Source organism: Cnephaeus nilssonii, assembly GCF_951640355.1.
Source record: "Cnephaeus nilssonii genome assembly, chromosome: 20".
Classification (NCBI taxonomy): domain Eukaryota; kingdom Metazoa; phylum Chordata; class Mammalia; order Chiroptera; family Vespertilionidae; genus Cnephaeus; species Cnephaeus nilssonii.
The window spans coordinates 1913972-1936066 of NC_137091.1; the positions used below are offsets into that span (position 1 = coordinate 1913972).

A 22095-nucleotide genomic window follows, 5' to 3' on the forward strand; every position below is an offset into this window, starting at 1 on the left:
CTTCAGGCGCCACCAGGGGAATGGGACAGCATCTGTCCTTTAGGGCTGCATCCCCCTCTGTGCCTGCTGGCTTGCTGAGCCTATGTGAATGTCAAGGTTCCTTGGCAGTTGAGTGGCACCAACCAGCTGTGGGAGCCAGGGAGGGGGTGGCCTGGCCCAGGGTGGGGTCGGGATGGTGTTGGGGCCCTACCTCTCCTGGGTCCCCTCCTGCTCCTCCAGCTCCGGGGTAAACGTGAGGACCACAGTTTTGTGCATGAGGCTGCGGAGAGAAGAGAGGGAGGAGGCCAGAGGCTTATGGCGTTCCGGCTGCTCCGGATCATTTTGTTTTTGTTTTTTTGTTTTTTGTTAATCCTCAGCTGAGGATATTTTTCCATTGATTTTTAGAGTGGAAGGGAGGGTGAGAGACAGAGAGAGAGAAAAACATTGATGTGAGAGAGACACATCAATTGGTTGCCTCCCGTACGCACCAGGTCTGGGACCGGGGATCCAGCCTGCAACCGGGGTACATGCCCTTGACCGGAATCAAACCCGTGACCCTTCAGTCTGCAGGCTGATGCTCTATCCACTGAGCCAAACTGGCCAGGGCCTGGATCATTTTTTAGCCTGACCTGGAGGGGCCTCTTAGGTGCCATCCCCCAGCCTCTAGCTGCAGTCACTTCCTCTGACCTCCCCTGACCTCTGAGCTTCGGGGCCTGAAGTCTTTCTCTCACAGATTTCATAAACTACCATCAGCCCTCGCTTCCGGGCACGTCCTTGGAAGGAGACTTCAGTTCTGTGGTCTCTGTGGTTTGGGCCTCAGGCTGAAACCCTCCCTTTGCCCACCGGTGGCACCTGGGCTGAGGTTCTTGCCCAGCAGAGGGAGGTCACGGCCAGGTCGGGACAGACAGTGAGAATCCACAGGAGGCTGTGACTTACAGCCCGGCCTCCCTAACCTCGCCTTGCAAACCGAATGTTATGTATATATTTTTCTCATTGCAAAATTCCCACTTCATCCCTGTGGAGAACTTCGAAAATATAATGAAGTAAAAAGAAAATAAAGAAAAAAATCGCCCACCGTCTCTTCCACGTGTCAGTGACCACTGACCACGTGGTGGAGAGGGCCCCTCAAAGTATTTTGTTTTTGTTTTGTTTTGTTTTGTTTAGTATTTTGTTTTTTAATGCAGTGAATGTTCTTTCTTTTCTTTTTCTTAAAAATGGGATTAAGATGACAAATGTTCTAAAAATCCGGTTTTCAAGGGACAGATGCAGCCAGAGCGGCACGAAGTGGGAAGTCACTGTTACACCATCCTCCCACCTTGGAGTGTGTTTGAGAGGCTTTGGTAGAAAAATGACGAGTTAACATGCTCCTGTTTGCATATGTGGAGTGGTTTTTACGAACCTCTCTCTGGAGGCCACCGGCCGGGAATGAGGGGAGGAGCCGGAGCTCTGGGCTGGAGGAGGGCGCTCACCTGACGTGCAGGTCTGCCAGGGTCCGGCACCTGCTCACTGCCCTCAGCACCCAGGGCAGCCCCGCCACCGAGAGCCCGTTGTCGCTGAGGCTGTGGAGAGGAGGGGGCAGCAGCCATCAGCAGGAGGCCGGAGCCCCCAGGCCCGACCGCTCCAGCCCCTCCTCCTGGCTCAGCCGCTGGCTGGCTGTCCCTCTTGGGATGTCCGGGTCCTTAGCGAGGGGGTCTCAAAGGGTTCCAGCTCATGTGGATGAGCCGAGAGACGCAGGACCCTGCCCCACTCAGAGAACAAAGTTCTCCAGCTGAGTGATCAGAACCGCCTCACGGCTTTCGCCCCTCGGAGCCTCAGTTCCCTGGTGTGTAAAATAAGCACCATTCTAAGCGCATTGAACAAATGGGGAAACTGAGGCTGGGAGACGTTCAATTACCTTCCCAGGGTCACAGAGCTACCAAATGATAGAGCCAGGCTTTCAATACAAAGCCAAGGCTCCAATCAGTCACCCCAGCTCAACACCCCCACCCCAACTCAACGCAGGCCACCCAAACAGCACCCCCACTTCACCATGCAACAGCGTAGCACGCCCAACAGCTCAATACCCTTTCTTTCCATCCCACCCCCCACAGCCCATCCCCTCACCCAACACTGTACCCCCACCCTCACACACCACTTCCCACCCCACCCCAGCACCCACCCATCCCATACCCCAATGTTGGCTCAATGCAACAATCCACCCCACCTCACCCCACTCCACCCGGGGCTTCTGTAAGGACAGACTAGAACGCAAGCCACTGAGGTACAAGGGACCCATTCTACCAGGGGCTTTCATGATTGGCTCATGTCAGAGGCAAAAGCAGGGCATGGCTGAGCCACCCCGACTTTGCTGGAGTTTGAAGAAGGTGGGGGGCGGTGGGGAGCAGCTCCCTCAGTGACTATAGGCATGGGGATCAGGGGTCGCAGGGACCAGCGGGGACTCTCGGGGCCCTGTTACCAACAGTGAGGTGGGCCACTCACTCCAGCTTCCCGGCGATGCGCAGCTGGGGGGCAGCCTCTGCCATCAGGCGACAGCCTTCATCCTCCAGCTGGTTCCCTGAGAGGCTGAGACAGAGGGGCCCGAGGCCTGTGCTGCTGGGGGACCCTCCACACCCCTCCGCATGCACGCTCCCCCTCATGGACTTTAAGCAAAGCATCATTCCAGCAAATGATCCTTCCTCATAATGAATGTTGAAAGACTGTACGACCTGCCAGGCACTGTCCTCGGGGCTTTTGCAATGATTGCATTTTTACTCCCCCTAACAACCCTAGGTCGGAGGCGCTATTGTTAGCCCCATCTTCCTGATGAGTACACTGAGGTTCAGACTGGTTAGGGCAGTTGCTCAAAGGCAGACCTGGGATTTGAACCCAGGCAGCCTGACTTCACGGCCCCACCCTCAACCATTTATTTATGCCGCAACCTACACAATTGCTTCTTGTGATCAACCTCAGGATGACAGGGGCCTGTGACCTGGTCTGGGATCAGGGAAGGCTTCCCTGATGTTTGAGCTGCGTGCCAGCAAAACTAGGAGTTCAATCGGCAAGGGGTGGGAGAGAGATGGGGCCGCAGGGACAGCACATCAAGGGCACATTTGAGGACCGGAAAGGGAGCCTGTGTGTCTGGATGGAAGACTGAGCAGAGGGCAGGGTCAGGTCGGGTTTGGGGGCTGGGAGCAGGGTTCCAGATCACACGGGGTTTTAGGATTCGGGCTTTATCCTGAGCAGCGCGAAGCAGCGAAGGGGACAGGCAGGAGTGAAACACAGACCACACCCTGCCAGGTGGAGGTGGCCAGGTGGAAGCTGGGAGCCCAGCGAGGAGGCTGAGGGGGTCGTCCCGGTGACAGGGGAGAGCGGTTTGGGCTAGGGAGGTGGGTGAAAAGCAGATGGTTTGGAGAGCTATGCAGGGCGTAGGTCAACTCAGGATGGACTGGCTATGGGAGGAGGGGCTGGGAGGTGGCTGGTCTGTGTAACCAGGTGGGTGTGGGGCCCTTACCACAGGAGACAGCACGGGGGCCGGGCGGGCTGCTGGTGGTAAGGCGGGTGGGAGCAGGTCAGTTTGTAAAAACCACCTTTTCTAATCTTTTCTTGGTTCACCCAACGGGAGAGGTCAAGGCTTAATTAAGCTTTAGTCAACAAAGCAGCCCTCACCCCATCCATCTCACCTTGGGGTGGGGCCACTCACCTTAAAGGCATTCTGGCATCCCATCACTCCACCCTCACCCCAACAGGACCCCACTCACCCCAAGCCCTCCTCTCAAAGGCTCCGCCCGGGAGCTGAACATCGTGGCAATTTCTCCAGCCAGAAAAGAGCCACCTCCCTCTGGTCTGGGGGGGAAGGCAAGGTGAGGGGACCCTGCGGGCTGTGGTTTGGAAGACAGACCCAGGTGTGGGGAGGCTCCTGCATTGCAGGTCTCAATGACAGTGGTCACAAGGAGGAGGCCTGGAGTAAGACTGTCTGAACTTGAACCCTGGCCTGGACTCTTCCTAGCGGTGTGACCTTGAGCACACTTGCCTTTCTGTGACTTCATTTCCTCCTCTATAACATGGGCATGGGAACAGCAATGTCACAGAGATGTGAGCAGTCAATGAGAGGATGTATGCCAATGACCTGGCTCGGGGCGAGCACTAAACTGTGGCAGCTGTTACAGTAGCTTCCCCCAGATCCTTAAGGAGGCATCTCCCCCACACTGTGCCCCCACACGGAGGCCTTCCCTCCCCTGCCCTGCCTCCCCTCCTGTCTTCTGCCCCAGAGCGTCCCAGGTACTCACTCTACTTCCTCCAGGAGGGGGCCTTCCTGGAGCTGGGCTATGAGCACCTCCACGTCCCTGACGGTGAGCCAGCACTTCTGCAGCCTGGAGGGGCGTAGGGGGCAGAGGGGCTCAGGGCAAGAAGCTGCACGATGCCTCCTCTAGCCCCTGGCCCCGCTGCGAGGCATGGGACCTGGGGGAGCCAGGAGGCTGACAGACCTGGTGTTGAATCCTGGCCCTGCTTCTCAGTCACTGGGTAATCTTGGACAGGGCACTTAGGCTATCTGAGACTCAATGTTCTCCTCTGTCAAATGGGAACAATAATGTGGACCTTTTCAAAAGAGTAACAATGAGGTAATGGAGATACAATACCACAGTGCCCAGCACACAGCGAGGGCCCGTTAAATTACAGTTACTGTTGCTGCTGTTATGCCAGATGCTCCTTGTTCAGGCCGGGAGGGGTTATTCATGTCCTTTCCCTGCCCCAGCTCTGCTTTCCCCTTCCCCTCCCCGCCCCTGGGAAGGCACCCTCCACGCACATCACATCCCCCCTCTGCAGGCCATGGACCCCATCGAGGTACCTGAGGGCCAAGCTTCTGCGCTGAGCCTCCTTCCGGCTGGCGTCTCCCCGTAGGTCTGGGGATCTGGCAAGAACAAGTCCCACATTGGCCTGGGCTCGGAGTTCAGGCTCTGCTCTTGGCTTCTAGGGACTGAAGACTCCTCAGCATGACCCGCAGCATGACCCGCAGCAAAGCCGGCTGCTTGGAGGTGCTCGCGGCACTATTCAGCGAAGCAGCAGGAGCAAGCGGTTTGGCGTCAAATAGAACCTTTATTCAAATTCTGACTCTGCCTTATACAGCTGTGCGGCCTTGGGCAAGTCGCGTCACCCCTCGGAGCCTCCATTTCCTATTTTCTGACATGAAATGACAATACCTGGCATACAGAGCGACTGAAGGACTGGACGGGGCGACCTGTGACCGAGTGCCCACCGCAGGCACAGAGCAGCTCAGTAAGAAGCAGCCGCTGTTGTTCAAGATGCCATGGTCTCCACGTGCAGATGTCCCCCCGCGGGCCAGAGGCCAGCAACACGGGCCACACGAGTCAGGAAAGCCACAGCACCTCCAGGCTCCCTCCCTCTGGGCCAGGGGAGGGCTGGGCCTGGGCAGACGCTGGGATGGCGTGAGCCAGGTTCACACTGGCTTGGAGATCAGGGCCACCCACAGAACTTCCCGGGATGATGGGAAGGTTTTGTATCTGGGCCCCCCGTTGTGGGAGCCACTGGCCTCCTATGGCCAATGAGCACTGAAATGTGGCTGATGTGACTGATGACATGAAATGCCCACTTTACTTCATTTTAATTAATATAAGCTTAAATAGTCACACGTGGCTAGTGGCTACCGTATTGGGTACCACCTCTCTGGGCAGTCCGGGGGAGGGGGCAAGGACAGTGGTCCTACTGAGTCACTGAGTCGCTGTGTGGGTGAGGGGGTGAGGCTCAGAGTCAGGAAAGGACTTGCTCAGGGGCATACAACGCCATCTGCTTCAGAGTCTCGCTGGGAGTGGGCGGGGAAGCACCGTTGGAATGTTCTTTCGCGGAAAGGCAACTTCCCTCCCTTTGGCCATCCAGGACTGGCCAAGCTGGGATCCATGCACAGCTGGAACAGCCAGCACTTGAGTGCCAACTGGATGCCAGCGGGGTTCGAAGCAGTAATGTGTTAATTTGTTTAAATCTCAGGACAACTGTAAGATGTAGGCACCGTAATTGCCTTCCCCCCTTTTTTTGCAGTTAGGAGACGTTCCCCCATGCAGTAACGCTAACAGTCTCTTCATGCCTCCCCCACCCTCACCCCGACCCCAAGGGGCTGCTCACTCTGGACCTCTGAGGATGCTCCCTCCCCACAGCAGCCAGATGTGGTCCAGAGAGGCCAGGGGAAGCGGAAGTCCTTTGCCAACTCTGAGAAGTCAGTCACTTCTCAGGGCAGCAGCACAAGGAGAATCCCCACACCCAGCTCTCCCTCAGCACCCCTGGCCACCTTTCCCCAGACCAGCCCCCTCCCTAACTTCTTACCCAGGTTGCTCCGCCGCTGTCTCTGGAGGCGGGGAGAGAAGGATGATGAGGTCCGCCTCCCTGCAGGGCAGACACCGAGCCATGAAACCCGTGGACTGGAAACCAGCACTTCGCCCCCCACCTGCGACCCCATGTTGTCCCAACCCGCCAGAGAAAGCGGACTTTGTGATTGACCATCACAACTCTGGCTAAGGTGCTCCAAATCAGACATGTAAAATTGTGACGACGTCATTGCTTGACGATTCAGAGTGTTTCAAAAAGTCAGGAAGAACACTTTTACGAGAGAGATAATAAAAATCAGGAACACAGAGATTTTATAGGAGCTCCAGGATTAAGAGGCGTAACACTTAACCTGCCCGTGATCCAAACAGGCAGCTCTGGTTCAGCACCACGGAGAGCGACACAGGGGCGGGGCCCCTTATTCCGAGCTTTGCCTATACTTCCTAGATGTTTCCCCCTCCTTTTGTTGATTCATTCCTTCATCCCTCTGTTGGTCCGTCCATCCATCTTTCCATTCATTCACGACTTGTTGAGTACCAGGTACCAGGCCTGAGCAAGGCCCTGGGCACACTGGTGTAAAACAGACTCAAGCATGCACATCTTGCGCACTAGCGGCTTCCTTTTTCCTGTCCCCTCCTCTTTTCTCAAGACCCCGAAGGCCAGGCTCCCCGCCTTCTGCTCACCTGACCTGCAGCATCCTGATAGTCGGGCACGTGACTGCCACCTTGGTCAAGCTGAGCAGGGTCGCCATGGAGACATTGTTGTGGCTCAGGCTGCACGATCGAGGCAAAGGTGTCGGGAGTGAATCCCCTATCTCAGGGGCCCCAGACCTTTGCTCTCTAAGGTCGGAGGGCGATTCAGGCAGGTGGAAAGGTCGCTTACTCAAGCTTCCGGAGCCTCGGCAGGCGAGGGAGGGCCTCCACGATGTTCAGCAACTCCTGGTTCTTGAGCTGGTTGTCCTGAAAGCTGCAGGGAGACCAAGTCCCTCAGCCCTGGGGTGGGGGCCCCTAGAAGCTCCAGCTGGCAAGGGACAGGCATGGCCACCCTCATGGGGGAGACACAATATAGGGTCCCAGAAGGAGTTGGTGACCTGCTCCATGGTATTCAATAGGTCCAGCTGGGAGGAAAGGCCCTCTGCTGGCCTCGATACTGTCCTCATTCAGTCCCTCTGGGGAGTTCCTGCCTGGTGGCCCCAGGGACCCAGCGGGTGGACTGTGAAGGCTTCGTGAGGTGGGATGGAGAGACCCAGCACCCTGCTCTCAGGAAATGTCTGGGATGCGCCTGAGGCTCGAGTCCATCAGGGCCTCTTGCCTCCCAGGTGATGGTGGCCTAGGCTGGGATGCAGGAAACGCCGCTTCCGGCCTCAGCTCTGGCCCTGACTCACCAGAGCCCTGACCTCACATCCCTCACCTGTCAAATGGGACCCACCGCCCAGTCCTGCCTGGGTTCCTAGCTGGAGGGACCGAAGAACTAAAGAGTTCACGGTGCCTTTGTGTGTGACCACTCTGGTCAGGAAACGTGTCTGGAAATGCTGAACTTGTTGACATTGACTTCTCTAGTTATTGAGGGTGACCTTGATCTTTTCTTCCATCAGGCACAGTGAGCATGCATGGAGACACCCCACAGGGGGGACAGAGCAGAGCGGTGGTCCAGCTGATGCTCCATTAAGCAAGAGGAGCACCCTAGTGCTAGGCTGCACCTGCCGGGATGAGGGGTGCCTTTTCTAAATCTCACAAAGGTGCCAGCTAGCAGCGGGTCCGCCAGCGAGCTGCTGAGGAGGCGCCTGGCCCCACCCTTCTCGAGCCACTCATCACGGACACAGGTACGAGGATATATGTGGATCTAAGTGTGCGTGCGTGTGTGTGCTGCACATATGCACATCTTCGAATGGGCATGTATGTGGGGCATGTACTTAAGTGAGCAGACAAGTGCACGCGTGTGTTATGTTTCATGCATTTGTGCATGACAGTGAAGGTGTGCATATGATTCATGCATTTATGTGTGCCCACAGTGCCCATCACCAGCCTACGTACTGCCATCCCCCTGACAGGGTCACAGAAAGAGGGAAGAGGGCCTCAAAATTCAACCTCCTTCAAAATGGCCCAAACCATTGGATGAGAGGAGTGCTTGTCTGGGGTCTTTAGGAGCCTTGAGTTTGGATCCAGCCCCACCCAGCTATTAGACTGAGCCTCCCCTCTCTGAGCCTCATGAAAAACTACCAGTCAGGTCCCACTGAACATGCAAGCCTGGGCATGACCTCTTCCCTCGGCTGGCGGACCCTCCTGGAGATCACTCACCTGACCTCTTCCAGGTGTGGGCAGCGGGGCAAAGCCTGCACCAGCTGGTAGATGCCTCGGGCAGTGATCTTACTTCCTGCTAGCCTACAGGGTAAGCAAAGATGGACGGGAGAAGTGGGGATGGGAGCGGGTAGGCCCCGATCTGCCCTGCGTAGGGTTGAGGGAAGGGAGGAGAGTTCCGGCATCCCCGGCTCTCGGTTCCAAGTCCTGGCTCACCCCAGCTTCTTCAGGCTCCCCATTGTCGGCAAGCTCCTGGAGAGGGCTTCTGCAAAGGCGTCCCCACACTTCCTGCTCTTAAAGCTGCCACAGGAAGAGGCAAGGTGGCAGGTGATCAATGCTGGGCGGGGCTTAGAGGTCATGCCCACCCCTCCTCCGACAGAAGGAGCCGAATGAGTACAGTAATGTTAATAGTAGTTGTTGCCCTAGCCAGTTTGGCTCAGTGGATAGAGCATCGGCCTGTGGACCGAAGGGTCCCTGGTTCGATTCTGGTCAAGGGCACATACCTCGGTTGTAGGCTCCTCCCTGGCCCTGGTCCAGACCCTGGTCAGGAGGCAACCAATCGATGTGTTTCTCTCACATTGATGTTTCTCTCTGTCTTTCCCTCTCTCTTCTCCTCTCCCTAAAAATCAATGGAAAAATATCCTTGGGTGAGGATTAACGGGGGTGGGGGGGGGGGAATGTGATAATTGTTATCGCTGTTGTAATGGTTGTAGTAGTAACAAATACATGTTATGGCAGAGACTGCTAACTGTCCACTGGAACCCATCCTCCATGCATGGAGCTATACCTGGGAAGATGGTTTCTCAGCCAGAGATGGCATTTCCCAGCCTCCCTTGCAGCTCAGTGTGGCCATATGACTGTGTTCTCATCACTGGGATGTGACTGGAGCGATGTGCCCTATTTCTAGTAATGAGCTTTACCGCACGGAGTGTGTCTAATCCATGACCTCTCTCTTCCTTCCCCCAAGCCAGAGCACAGATATGCCCCTGACTCAGCTTTGACCCTGCAGATCAACATGCCCAAGGAGACGATGGAGCAAGAATCGGAGGAACCAGGTCCCTGTGCGACCATGTGGAGCTGAGCAATCCCACTGACCTGGACTCTGAGTCTTCCCGGAGAGTGAAAGAAAATGCTGCAGTATTGAATCCACTATATTTTGGGAAGGGTGGGGTGAGGGGTTCTTTGTTACTGCAGCTTAGCCTTTTCTCTAGCTACTACACATATGGAGCCTTGACTGTGTGCCGGGAGCTGTGCTAAGAAGTTTTTTTTATGCATCATCTCACCTCACAACAACCCTATGAGGTAGGTTTTATTACTGATTCATTTGAGGGACGAAGAAACTCAGGCTGAGAGGTTAAATAACACTGAAGTCAAAGAGCCTCAAGCAGCACAGCCCGGATCAGCGGCTCCAGCCCATGACTGGGAGAGGGAGACTGACCATCCAGATCCCACGACCAGAGTAGATCAATGGACCCCAGAGGTCCTGGTGAGGCACGGCTCCTGACTGTGTCACAGGCTAAGGGACAGGAAATGCCCGTCCTCCCTGGTACCCACGAGTCCTACCCAGTCTCCCGCAGCGGGTCTGCCAGCTTGGTCGCCTCCACTCGCCCAAAGTCCAGTTCCCTGCACCACCCTTCCTCACCTGAGACTCTCCACCTGCCCACAGCCTGCCAGGGCCTCCGGGCAGCAGGGCTCCAGTGGGCAGCCCTCGAAATGCAGGTGGACGGGGGCCTCCCCATGCCCCAGGACGTTGGTCAGGGCAGCCAGGTCGGCGTAGGTCAGCGGGATGTTGTGGAAGGGCAGCTGGCAGGGGAGGCTTCGGGCCACGAGGCTGGCCAGCTCCGGCTCCTGCGTCTCGCCCACACAGTGACACAGCTCCACCACCTTAGGCCCCGTGAGCCTGCGCGTGGCCAACTTCCTCAACGCCTGTGTGACCGCGGCCTGCTTGGCGCCCACCCACGCCTCACCCCGCTCTGCCAGGTGGCCGAGGAAGGGACGGCAGGCGGAGGATGCCAGACCCGCCAGGAAGGTGGGGAGGTGGTCCCAGAGGCCCAGTCTAGCTTTGGTCCGCAGCACCCAGCGCGAGTTGAGGGTGACGTGGCGGGCGAGTGCGTCTTTGTCCACCTTGGGACTGGCCATCAGATGCAGGGCAGCCAAGAACTCCTGCAGGCTGAGGTGGGTGAAGGCGTAGCCCGTCTCCCGCTGCCGGGGGCCTGTGCAGACGCAGGAGGAGGTCAGCAGGCCCAGGGCAGCCCCGCAGGCCAGCGTGGCCGGAGGGATGTCTCCTGCAGAGAGGATCACCTTCCCAGTCTCCAGGCCCCGCAGGGCCACCTCCCCCAGGCCCCTCAGGGCCTCGGCAGTCCGGGACCCGCGGGGGCTGAGGGCGAGCACCATCTGCACGTAGTTCTGAGTCACGGTGGGCAGGAGGGCCGCCGACTGGCCCGGAGAGAGGTCCGGGAGCAGGTGGCGGAGGCAGAGGCAGGCGACCCGGCAGAGGGCGGGCACCGCACACATGCTCCGGAGGCGGCTGTTGGCCCGCAGCTCCGCCAGGGCCGCCTCCCGGGCCGGCTGGTTGCTGAAGAAGCGGCCCACGTACTCCTCCACCCGCGGCCCGTCGAAGCCCCACATGTGGATGGTGGCCGCCTCTGCGGGCAGGCAGTCTGGCAGCTTCCCTGGACGGGAGGTGGCCATGACCCTGCAGCCGGGCAGGAGGGTCCCCCGGCACAGGCCAGAGAAGAGGGCGAGGGCTGGGGCTGGCGCCTCGGGGCCCGCGGTCTCCCCGCTGGGCGGGGGGTGCAGGGCCTCCTCCAGCCCATCGAAGATGAGCAGGACCCGCTGGGCGTTCCTCTCCAGGTACTGGAGCACGGAGTCGGGGCCCTCCTCGGGGCGGAGGTACAGATCAAAGAGGAGCTGGGGCAGCGTCAGGGCCTCGGCCAGCAGGTTGAGCTGGCGAAACTCAAACCGGAACAGGGCCTGGAAGCGGTCCAGCTGGCCGTCGGCCCACTTCTGGCACAGCCAGCGGGTCAGCGTGGTCTTGCCCATGCCTGCCTTCCCCAGGAGCACCATCACCCGCGGGCCCTTGTCCGCCCTGGGGCCGAAGAGGTCCTGGAGGCTCAGGTCAGCGCCATCCTCTGCCCTGGGGCTCCCCGGCACGGCCCCCTCCTGAGTGCTGAAGGGTGCTGTGGCCCGGCCCCACTGCAGGATTGGGGGGACGTAGGCCTGGTGGAAGGCGAGGGGCTGCCCTGGCCCCGGGAGCTGGCCGCCATGGCGCTGCTGGGCCGAGGTCTTCAGCCGCTGTAGGTACCTCTTGGCCAGTTCTGCTGGGGGCAGGGAGATGGCATGAGGGCGAGAGGCCTCCCTTTCACCCCAACCTCATCCCAGTACTGGCTGCTGGGACCCTACAGCCCCAGCTGCGTCTATGTGGGAGGGGGAGTGGCACGAGCACCCAGGGGCTTTGTGCCCCCCAAGTCCCTAGAAGGAACTGCTCCTGCCGGAGCAGGCACTCTGGCAGCTGTTCAACCAGGTGGGGAAGTGGGGATCATGGCTCTCTTTGTTTTGCAACAGCATGGGGGTGGCGTGGAGTTTTCAATAAGATGGGGAAAGGGGAGAGGGCACTTCCTTTGCAACTTCTTCTTTCTTTTCTTTTCTTTTTTTTTTTTTTTTTTTGCAACTTCTTATCAGAACAACCTCTTCCTGCAATAGCTGAGGAATCTGTGCCCCTCCCCACCATTTCAGTTCTGTAATGCCCGGGGCAGGGGAGGGCGGGTGCTAACGACCTGTAGGTCCAGCACTGACCAATCAGAACTGTGGGAACTGGGCCCCCACGGTGCCAGGTACTGACTTTAGACTGGGGCCACTGTTGGGGGCCAGCAGTCTATTTTACATCGATGTGCCCCTGGGGGTGGCGTTTCCCAGCTGGCAGGACAGCGGGTGGGGAACAGGACTGGATGCACAACTGGTGGAAAACGAGGGAAGTGCTGTCTCTCCTAGTAACCTGGCCAGTCCTCAGCGCCCCCACGTCTCCGCCCCATGTGCCTCGCGGCTTCTGCTTTGGGGGAGTTCTCCCTGGTATCCTGTTTACCTCTAAACTGGCCAACGAGGGCCCAGGCCTGAGGTTATGATGGTCACTTCCCTGGGGCCCCTCAACCCTGAGGACATGGGGTGTCCCTGGAAGCAGCTAAATGATAAAGCTGCAACCTGTTGGGCTGCTTCCCGCTCCTTCAGCTGAGCCATCTCTGGAGAAGCCCCTCCTGGCCAGACTCCGCCCTCTCCTCTGCCCACCCAGGACCTTCAATCCTTCTTTCATGGAAGCTTGGACGACAAAGACCGCTCAGCCCCTGGAGGCTCGTCCGCAGGGGACAGAGTCCAGGATCTGTGTCCTGGCCCCAATGCAACCCGATCCCTATGTTCAGGTCCCTCCCCACCTTGGCACCCACCGAGCTGCTGCCTCCTGAACTGCTTCCGGCGGGGTGAGGACCCGCAGCTCTGATGAGGCCGCTTGAGGCCTGAAAAAATGAAGGAAAGCGTAAGGGGTGAGGTTTCGGGGCTGAGGAGGTAGGTACCCAATACTTTGGGGAGCTCCAGTCCACCAACAGGAGGCAGGCAGACAAGTGGATCCACACTCAGGGACTGAGTGAAGGCAGCTCAGTGATCAGGCCAGGAGGGACCAGGGACCAGGGCAAACAGTCTGGATTTGTGGGGGAGCTGGGATGATGGGTGAGATGTTTCCTGTTAGAGCCTGATGTTACTGCCATGCACGCCTCCAAGTAAAAAGTCCTCCCATCTGTAGAAACAAAGGTTCTGAACCCACTGTGAACATCACAGTCTGTGGTGAAAGACCAAAAGCTTTTCCTCTAAGATCAGGAACAAGACAAGGATGCCCGCTTTCACCAACTCTGTTCAACACAGTCCTGGAACTACTAGCCAGAGCAATGAGGCAAGAAAAACAAATAAAAGGCATCCCGATTGGAAAGGGGCCGGGGACATGTGCAGGTGGATCAGGGGCTGAGGAGGACGGTTTATGGGAAATGGCTGGGACCAGCCAGTGGCCTCCTCTGGGTTTGACATGGGAACCGAGCATGCTCACCACCCCCCTCCTGCTCCCCAACCCCAGGCCTCACCCTGGTGGAGCTGAGGTTCAGGCTGGCTTTCTGCACCAGTTTCCGAAGGACCGGGAAACCCTGAGAGAGAGGGGGGAGAACATAACACACATGGGCTGTGCTGGGACCAGCTCTGACGTCTGGCTCAGGGCTCACCTCACAGGGTGGGTCCCCAGCAAGGGAGAAATCAAGTTTACAATCAGCGATCTGTGGAGGGCACAACTTGGTGAGGAGCCGAGAAGGCAGCCGGGGACAGAAATGTGTGTGTATATGTATGTTCGTGCATGGCCGGGTATGTGTGCACGCACATGTATGTATGCATGCATGCAGACGTGTGCATGTGTGTGTGCACATGGTGAAGCCCCTGCATTTCCTGCACGCTGCCTTGTGGTGGAGGCGTGGAGTGAGTTCTCACTGTCTCCCCACAGTGCTGTAAAAACAGAAGGTGCCCAAGAAATGCACCTCCCCCTCCCCAGACCTGAACAGGTTCAATGTGCAACCTGCAGTGCAGGTCAGAGGGCTCCCCCTGCCCTGCTTCTGACCTCCTTGCAAGAAGAAAGCTCTGGGGCATTATGGGCTATTTGGCATTTCCTGGCTGCAAGGAGTCACCCAATTCTTTCTCTCCTTGCATCCTGCCTCCCTGGACAGCTGGGATGGTACAAGGTGGAAGGTCCCCAGCTGATGTGGTAGCAGTAGGGAATTTGCTCTAGGAAGTGTCCAGAAACATGGAGTTGTGTTTCTGGCCTGAGTCAACTGTGTGACTCAAGTGGGGCCACGTCCTCCCCCCCCCCCTGCACCCCTCTGCACCCTTACCGTCTCCATGGCCCCACGTGCTCAGCAGCTGCACCTCCAGCTCCAGGGGCACCTCCAGCTCCATGCACACACAGTGGATGAACGCCTGCCAGGTGGCCAGGCCTTGGGCGTGCAGCAACCTGAGCTGTAGGAGGACCCTCTGTGTGGGGTCTGGGGCCTCGCTCCTGGAGCCCAGGTCTATGTTGGGGAGGAAGAACTTCACCTTGGCACTCAGCCATTCTGGGTCATTGCTGAGCAGTCTCACGAGGCAACCCCACTGGTTCTTGGTGCCCAGCTTGAAGCTAATGGGGTCCATGAGGAGCTGGCCCTGCAGGGACAGGGTAGGCACATGAGCTGGGGAACAAGTGAGCTGGGGAACAAGTGATCTGGGGAGCAGGTGAGCTGGGGGGACAGGTGACCTGGGGAGTAGGTGAGCTGGGGGCCAGGTGACCTGGGGAGTAGGTGAGCTGGGGGGACAGGTGACCTGGGGAGTAGGTGAGCTGGGGGCCAGGTGAGCTGGGGAGGTGAGCTGGGGGGACAGATGAACTGGGGGACAGATGAGCTGGGGGACAAGTGAACTGGGGGGGGGATAGGTGAGCTGGGGAGCAGGTGAGCTGGGGGGACAGGTGAACTGGGGGACAGATGAGCTGGGGGACAAGTGAACTGGGGGGGTTAGGTGAGCTGGGGGGCCAGGTGAACAGGGAATAGGTGAGCAAGGGGATAAGGCAGCTGGGGGGCAGCCAACTGTGCCTATGTCCTGGCTCTGAAGCGGCCTAGTCCATTCCCTGTAGACGGTGCCCTGGGAATGCTTTATTCATCATGTTCCCATGGACCCCTTCGTACGCTCTCTGTCTGAGTTAAGCACTTGTCTCCCAAAATTGGTTCTCCCCTTCTTCCTCAGTACTAGAACCCCTGAATGTCCCCTCATCATCTGGAATAGACTCTATTTCCAGCCTTGCAGTCAGATGCAGCCATGTCATTAAGTGTTGGCCAAAGGGATGTAGGTGGAAGTGTTGTGTGTCCTTCTTTGCTTCTTCCTGTGGCTGGAATGATGATGTGATGGCTGAGCCTTGGGCAGCCATATTGGGTCATGAGGTGGACCTGAACAGGTTCAATCTGCAACCACAGGGACTGGCAGTACTCCAGGTTGTGGCTGCTGTTTTAGACGGGGCCCAGGAAAGAGGACAATGTGGAGAAGAGGTCCCAGGTGACTCCTAACAGACAAGAACTAGGAGCAGGAAATAAACATTTGTTCTCAGAAGACACTGGGACTTTGTAGGTTGTTTGTTACGCAGCATAAACAAGCCCATCCTGGCCGACACACACTCACAATCAACCTTCCCTCCCCTATCTGGGCCTCAGTTATACCATCTGTAACAGAGGCAGGTGAGATGCTCTCTTAGGCGCTTGCTGACTTTGTGTACATTGATGTTCGCTCTCGTGAATGGTGGCTAAATGTAGGTTTGTTGTATTGCGGACAGGCCCCGTGGGGCCAATCTGGGGAGGGAGCTGGGGGCAGGGAGATGGCATGACCTGGCAGTGGGTGGGCGAGTAAAGGAGTGAATGGGAGGAACAGAGAGGAGGCAAAGGGGAAAGGTCACCTACTTGGCTTCCTGGTTCATCCTAGATGCTCTAGTCTAGGGTGTCCGTGGAGAGTCTCCTGGGGCCTGGGCCAGTCCTGCGCCTGGAGCTGGATTTGCTGGTTGTTTCCACGGGGCAAGCTCCTAAGGAGAGAGGAGACAGTGCTGTCTGCAGTATCCCAGAATGCAAGGGGAGCGCCGTGGAGAAGGCGCTAGCCCTTAGCCCTGCCCTCGGAGACACTCTGAGGACATCTGACCTGAAACAGTGCCCGCACCTTCGTGCTCAGACCCTGCTCCTCTTGTCCCTGGACTGGCACTGCTCACCTCCGGGGTCGCCTCCTGCCACGCCTGGCCCAGAGGAGGCCCCTCTTCCTCCTCCAACTCGGACACCCCCCTGACAGTGACTCGCGGTCTCAGTGAGCCCTTCAAACACAGCCGACTGACCACAGCCCACTTATTGGGAGGAAAATGGAATAATCCTCACCGCAGATGCCGGCTGCCTTTCCCAATAAAATTCCGGAAAGGTCAGGATTTGCCCTCTCTTTCTTATTACATCAGGAAGTAGTTTTATTTATTATTATTATTTTTAAAATCCTCACCCAAAGATATTTTTCCATCAATTTTTAGAGAGAGTGGAAGAGAGAGGGAAAGACAGAGAGAAACATCGATGTGAGAGAAACACATCAATTGGTTGCCTCCTGCACGAGCCCCAACCAGGAATGGGGCCGAGGAGGAGCCTGAAACCAAGGTACGTGCCCTTGACCGGAATCAAGTCCGGGACCAAAGGCCAACGCTCTATCAACTGAGCCAAACCGGCTAGGGCAGGAAGTAGTTTTAAACAATTGGGAGTAGCCCTAGCCAGTTTGGTTCAGTGGATAGAGCATCAGGCTGTGAACTGAAAGGTCCCAGGTTCGATTCCGGTCAGGGCACATACCCGGGTTGTGGGCTCAATCCCCAGTGGGGGACTTGCAGGAGGCAGCCGATCCATGATTCTCTGTCATCATGGATCTTTCTATCTCTCTCTCCCTCTTCCTTCTTCCCTGAAATCAATGAAAATAATTTAAAAACAAACAAACAATTGAAAGTTAACATTCTATACAATGAGAAAACCTGGAGGCACCGGTCACTCTCACCCGGAGCAGTAAATTGACGCAATGGCACAAATGTGTGCCGAATACAGCTGTAGGGATTTTGCCTGACAAGTTGGGATGGACAAGAGAAAAGATGATGAAAAAGTAGGTGGAAGACACAGGAAGGAAAAGGACCAGTCTGTGTGCTGATCGTCGATCTATGAAACGTGAGGAGGTAACTACAAGTCCCAGAACTTCAGATAAAGCCACACAAACAGGGCATGTTCTCATATAACAGAGGTCAGTACTGAGGTTAGAAATAAGGGAGGGGGGGGGGGGGCGGGGGGGGAACATAGCCAGTTGCTCAGTGGTTAGAGCGTCAGCTCTCAGACTGAAGGGTTCGATTCCGGTCAAGGCCACCTACCTCGGTTGCAGACTCGATCTCCGGCCCCAGTCAGGGCATGTGCAGGAGACAGCCAATCAATGTGTTTCTCTCACGTAAATGTTTCTCTCTGTCTCTCCCCCTCCCTTCCACTCACTCTAAAAATCAATGGGAAAAAAGACAGAAAATTAGAGGTACTGGGGGTACTAGTGACATTTCTTTAAACAAAATTGTCAAATTCTAACAGAAGAAATGGAGAGAGGCTAGAGCTAATCAAGAGAAAGCCTTGCTCACCTCCCCATCTCGGGCGATCCGCTAGCCCACACTCTGACTCCTGGGAGCCCCACCCTCTGGAGTCTTAGGGGCTCTCGCTGCTGAGGTCTGGGCAGAATCCTGGGCAACTGAGTTGTGTGGCTCTGGAGTGGAAGACGGGGCACACCCCCACATTCCCCCAAGACTGACTGGCACCTCCCCTTCTCCTGATGCCCAGGGGCCCCGCCCTGCTGAGCCTGGGCTCCTGGCAGACTGGGACAGACTGACCTGTGTGGCTCCAGGACAGGGCCCTTTCCCCACACCCCACTGGGGCAGAGCCCTCCCTCACACGGCCAAACCTTGGTCTGCTTGGGCCTGATGCACCCTTCCGGCCTCACCCTGGTGACTCCGAGACCCTGCCCCACCACAAAGGTGTGCAAGCACCCAGCTAGACTCGGTGTACCGGGCCCTTTGCTCAGCTCCCCCGGGACCCGTGCTCGTACTAGTAAAAGCCAGGCTTGGTGCGTAACTTGGTTCTCCCCACACACACCCAGGCCCAGCAGAGGCACCACACACTGTGGATCGCTTTGTGGCTCCAAACGGGTTGTCCAGGGCCAGTCACAGGTAGAGTCTGACCTTGGCCTGCACCCGTGTCCCTCCCAAGAGGCCCCAGAACCAACATACCCAGTGGTCAGCTTCAGACAGCATCTGAGCAGGGTCCAATTAGCTTCGCAAGTGGCATGTCCCATTGGAGGCACGACACCCTGCTGACGTCTTTTCCAGTGGCCCTCAGGGCTCACTCCACCTTGGGGCTCCGAGGCTCAAGATGTGACCTTGAGCCTGCCCATGGCTCAGGTCCGGACTCTGTCTTCCGCTGCCTCCGGGGCTGATTACCTGGGGAAAGGTAGGTCTGTGAAGAGGAGAGGGAGCGCTCCATTTCTACAGGCTGGATTTAGAACGAAGGTTAAGCCCTGGCTGGTTTGGCTCAGTGGATAGAGCGTCAGCCCCCAGACTGAAGGGTCCCGGGTTCGATTCCAGTCAAGGGCATGCACCTCAGTTGTAGGCTCAATCCCTGGCCCTGGTCAAGATGTGTGTGGGAGGCAACCAATCGCTGTGTCTCTCTCACATGGATGTTTCTCTCTCTGTGTCTCTCCCCCTCCCTTCCACTCTCTCTAAAAATCAGTGGGAAAATATCCTTGGGTGAGGATTAAGAAACAAAAAAAGAGGTAATTAAAATAAGAAGAAAGAAAGGAAGGAAGGAAGGAAGGAAGGAAGGAAGGAAGGAAGGAAGGAAGGAAGGAAGGAAGGAAAAAAGAAAGAAAGAAAGAAAGAAAGAAAGAAAGAAAGAAAGAAAGAAAGAAAGAAAGAAACTAAATTTAATGCAAGTCATAAGGACCCTGCGTTTCACTAGATCTACACAATGGAATATTATTCAACAATAGGGGTGAGCCACAAAAACATCAAGCCCCAATGTATATTAGTAAGTAAATTCAAATTTTAAAAGCTGCACACGTGTATGTTTTAAGTGTGTGTGTGTGTGTGTGTGTGTGTGTGTGTGTGTGTCCTTGCATACACAGAGACCAGCTCTTGGGCTACTCAAGAAATGTGACCGGATTATCTGAGGAGGGGCCTGGGACACAGGCCAAGGAGAGCCCTTTATACCACACTCTTGGGCCACTTTGTACCATTGGAGCTTTTTAAAAGGTGTGTTTTGATTTAATATATATATATGGCCCAGCCAACATGGCTCAGTGGTTGAACGTTGACCTATGAACCAGGAGGTCACAGTTCGATTCCCAGTCAGGACACAGGCCCGGGTTGCAGGCTGGATCCCCAGTGTGGGGTGTGCAGGAGGCAGCCAATCCGTGATTCTCTCTCCTCATTGATGGTTCTATCTCTCTCTCCCTCTCCTTTCCTCTCTGAAATATATATATATATATATATATATATATATATATATATATATATATATATATATAACTATTTACACTAAAAACTAGAACAGACATTTCCTCAATATGTGAGGAAGAGAAATGCACGATGATGATTAAGCACAGAAATCACCAGCAATGCCTAAGGGAAATGAAAGCTCCCACACAACTCAAATAATAACTAAACGGGACTTCAACAAATGAGGATAAATATCTGCATCAAGTATGACAAACGGAGGCTGGGAATTCCAATAAAAAAGCAATTTCTACATCTTGAGGATATATTTTATTCTACTTTTTAGTTTAATATTTTATGTGTGTTTAAGGGACAAAACTACGTTTTCACTAGAACTGCGGTCTCACAAGTTGAACATTTGTAATGAGTATTTGCTAAGTGCCTGGCATGTGCTTTAGTTAGCTCTTCTATTTTAATTCTCACAACTACTACTCTTGGATGCCTCATGTGCATTTAAAATTTTTCTGGGTCTATCTGACCGGTTTGGCTCAGTGATTGAGCTTCAACCAATGAACAAGGAGGTCATGGTTCAATTCCTGGTTGGGCACAATCCCCAGTAAGGGGGAGGGGGGCATGCAGAAGGCAGCCGATCCATGATTCTCTCTCCTCATTGATGTTTCTATCTCTCTCTTCCTTTCCCTTCCTCTCTGAAATCTATAAACATATTTTTAAATAAATAAAATATTCCATGAACATTTAAAAACATATTCTTTTTCAATAAAAAGGGATTTTTGTCTCACAAATTGTACCAAAATAAAGTTTAGATGGGGCCAGATTTAAATGTAAAAAGTTAAACCATGAAAGTATTACAAGAATATAATCACTTTACAACAATTCATAAAGCTGTATCTTTCATTTTTTGCATGTTTCCTGCATTATATTTCACAACTAAAAAGTTAAAGTGTTTTAAATGCTGAAAAAGAACATGCAGAAAAGTCTTAAAAATAATGTAGAGTAGAGAGGACCTAGCCAAGCATGACACAAAACTCAGAGATCAAACAGAAAACCTGGATGAAATTGACCAGATATAAATCAGCATTTTCGTATTGACAAAGAACACCACAAATGAAGTGAAAAGACAGATGACAGACTGGAAAATAATATCTGCTAGTTATGCCACAAAGGTATAATGTTTTAACATATCAAGACGCACTACAAGGCAATAAGGAAAAAAGCAACAACCTGATAGAAAAGTGGGCAAAGAACACGGACCATTTACCAAAAAGGTATAGCATTTTTCAGCCCGTAGGCTGGCAAGCATACTCCATGGCAAGGTTGTGAATTAATTGGCATTTTGAGGCATTGCTGTAGGAGTGTAAACAGGTATAACCTTTACTTTCCAACAGATCCCACATAACCACACCTAGCAATTCCATGCCCCGGTATTTAGCCCATACGTATTTTCATAATTCGGATAGTCACATATGCTCAAGTATATTTGATATGGCCTTAGCTATAATAAGAAAAGACTGGAAAAAAACCTACCTAAATGGCCATCAATTATGGTGCGTTTATACACTGAAATCCTACGCAGCCTGTGAAAAGCAAGCAGCAGAACTAAGTGGAATGGCGTGGATCAATGTCCAACATATATTACATTTTTTTAAAAAAGAACCAGGGCAGAACAGGGTATAGAGTAAGCTGCATTTGTGTAAGAAAAAAAATAACTGTGCATGTTTCTAAATACATGATGATTCCTGAAAGAAACAAAAAAGTAATTACCCCTGGGGAGAAAAGCTTTAGTATTTTAAAAAATATATATATATTTTTTATTGATTTCAGAGAGGAAGGGAGAGGGAGAGATAGAAACATCAATGATGAGGGAGAATCATGGATGGGCTGCCTCCTGCACCCCACACACTGGGGATCAATCCAGAGACCTGGGCATGTGCCCTGACCAGGAATCAAACCGTGACCTCCTGGTTCATAGGTTGACGCTCAACCACTGAGCCACACCGGCTGTTAGAATTTCGTACTGTATGCATGTATTATCTGATCAAATCCATTTACAAATTGCACATACCTATTACCTTGCCTTTACTGGTTGTCATGCACATCTCCCGTGTTCGTGTTTATTTGGGTCGGGGTATCCATCAAGGAACGAGAGAGACATTTCCAGTCGCTGTGCTTCTATCACTCTCTCCACCTGTGGCTAGCAGTTTTTGATTTACACGTGAATTTGGAGGTTCGTCTTACTCAAATGTATACATTTTTATTAAAAAACAAGAGTGCAGAGCTGCTGCCGATGGAACAAAGAAAACCTAATAAACCTCAAGCCTTCATCTTTGCATTTTAGCGCAGGGTGAAGGGTTACCTCTAAGAATCACCAGTGCATCCGTGGGAGCTCAGACATGGGCTCAGGAGAGGCCCGGTCACTCAGCCAGC

The 22095-nt window shown here is 54.7% G+C and overlaps 1 protein-coding gene across 1 annotated transcript in view; it reads right to left on the reverse strand.

The window, feature by feature from the left end:
- Nucleotides 1-22095, reverse strand: part of NLRC5 (NLR family CARD domain containing 5) — a 77028-nt gene that overhangs the window by 36143 nt on the left and 18790 nt on the right. The window contains exons 2-18 of the mRNA XM_079760050.1: nt 18448-18657; nt 17554-17669; nt 16085-16203; nt 14501-14807; nt 13709-13768; nt 13025-13093; nt 10231-11905; nt 8805-8888; nt 8589-8672; nt 7174-7257; nt 6975-7064; nt 6292-6351; nt 4805-4867; nt 4245-4328; nt 2458-2541; nt 1449-1538; nt 191-259 (exon numbers count right to left, since the gene is read on the reverse strand). Coding sequence (XP_079616176.1) covers nt 191-259; nt 1449-1538; nt 2458-2541; nt 4245-4328; nt 4805-4867; nt 6292-6351; nt 6975-7064; nt 7174-7257; nt 8589-8672; nt 8805-8888; nt 10231-11905; nt 13025-13093; nt 13709-13768; nt 14501-14795 — 2891 coding nt within the window. The 5' untranslated portion in view covers nt 14796-14807; nt 16085-16203; nt 17554-17669; nt 18448-18657. The remainder of the gene's footprint in view (nt 1-190; nt 260-1448; nt 1539-2457; nt 2542-4244; nt 4329-4804; nt 4868-6291; nt 6352-6974; nt 7065-7173; nt 7258-8588; nt 8673-8804; nt 8889-10230; nt 11906-13024; nt 13094-13708; nt 13769-14500; nt 14808-16084; nt 16204-17553; nt 17670-18447; nt 18658-22095) is intronic.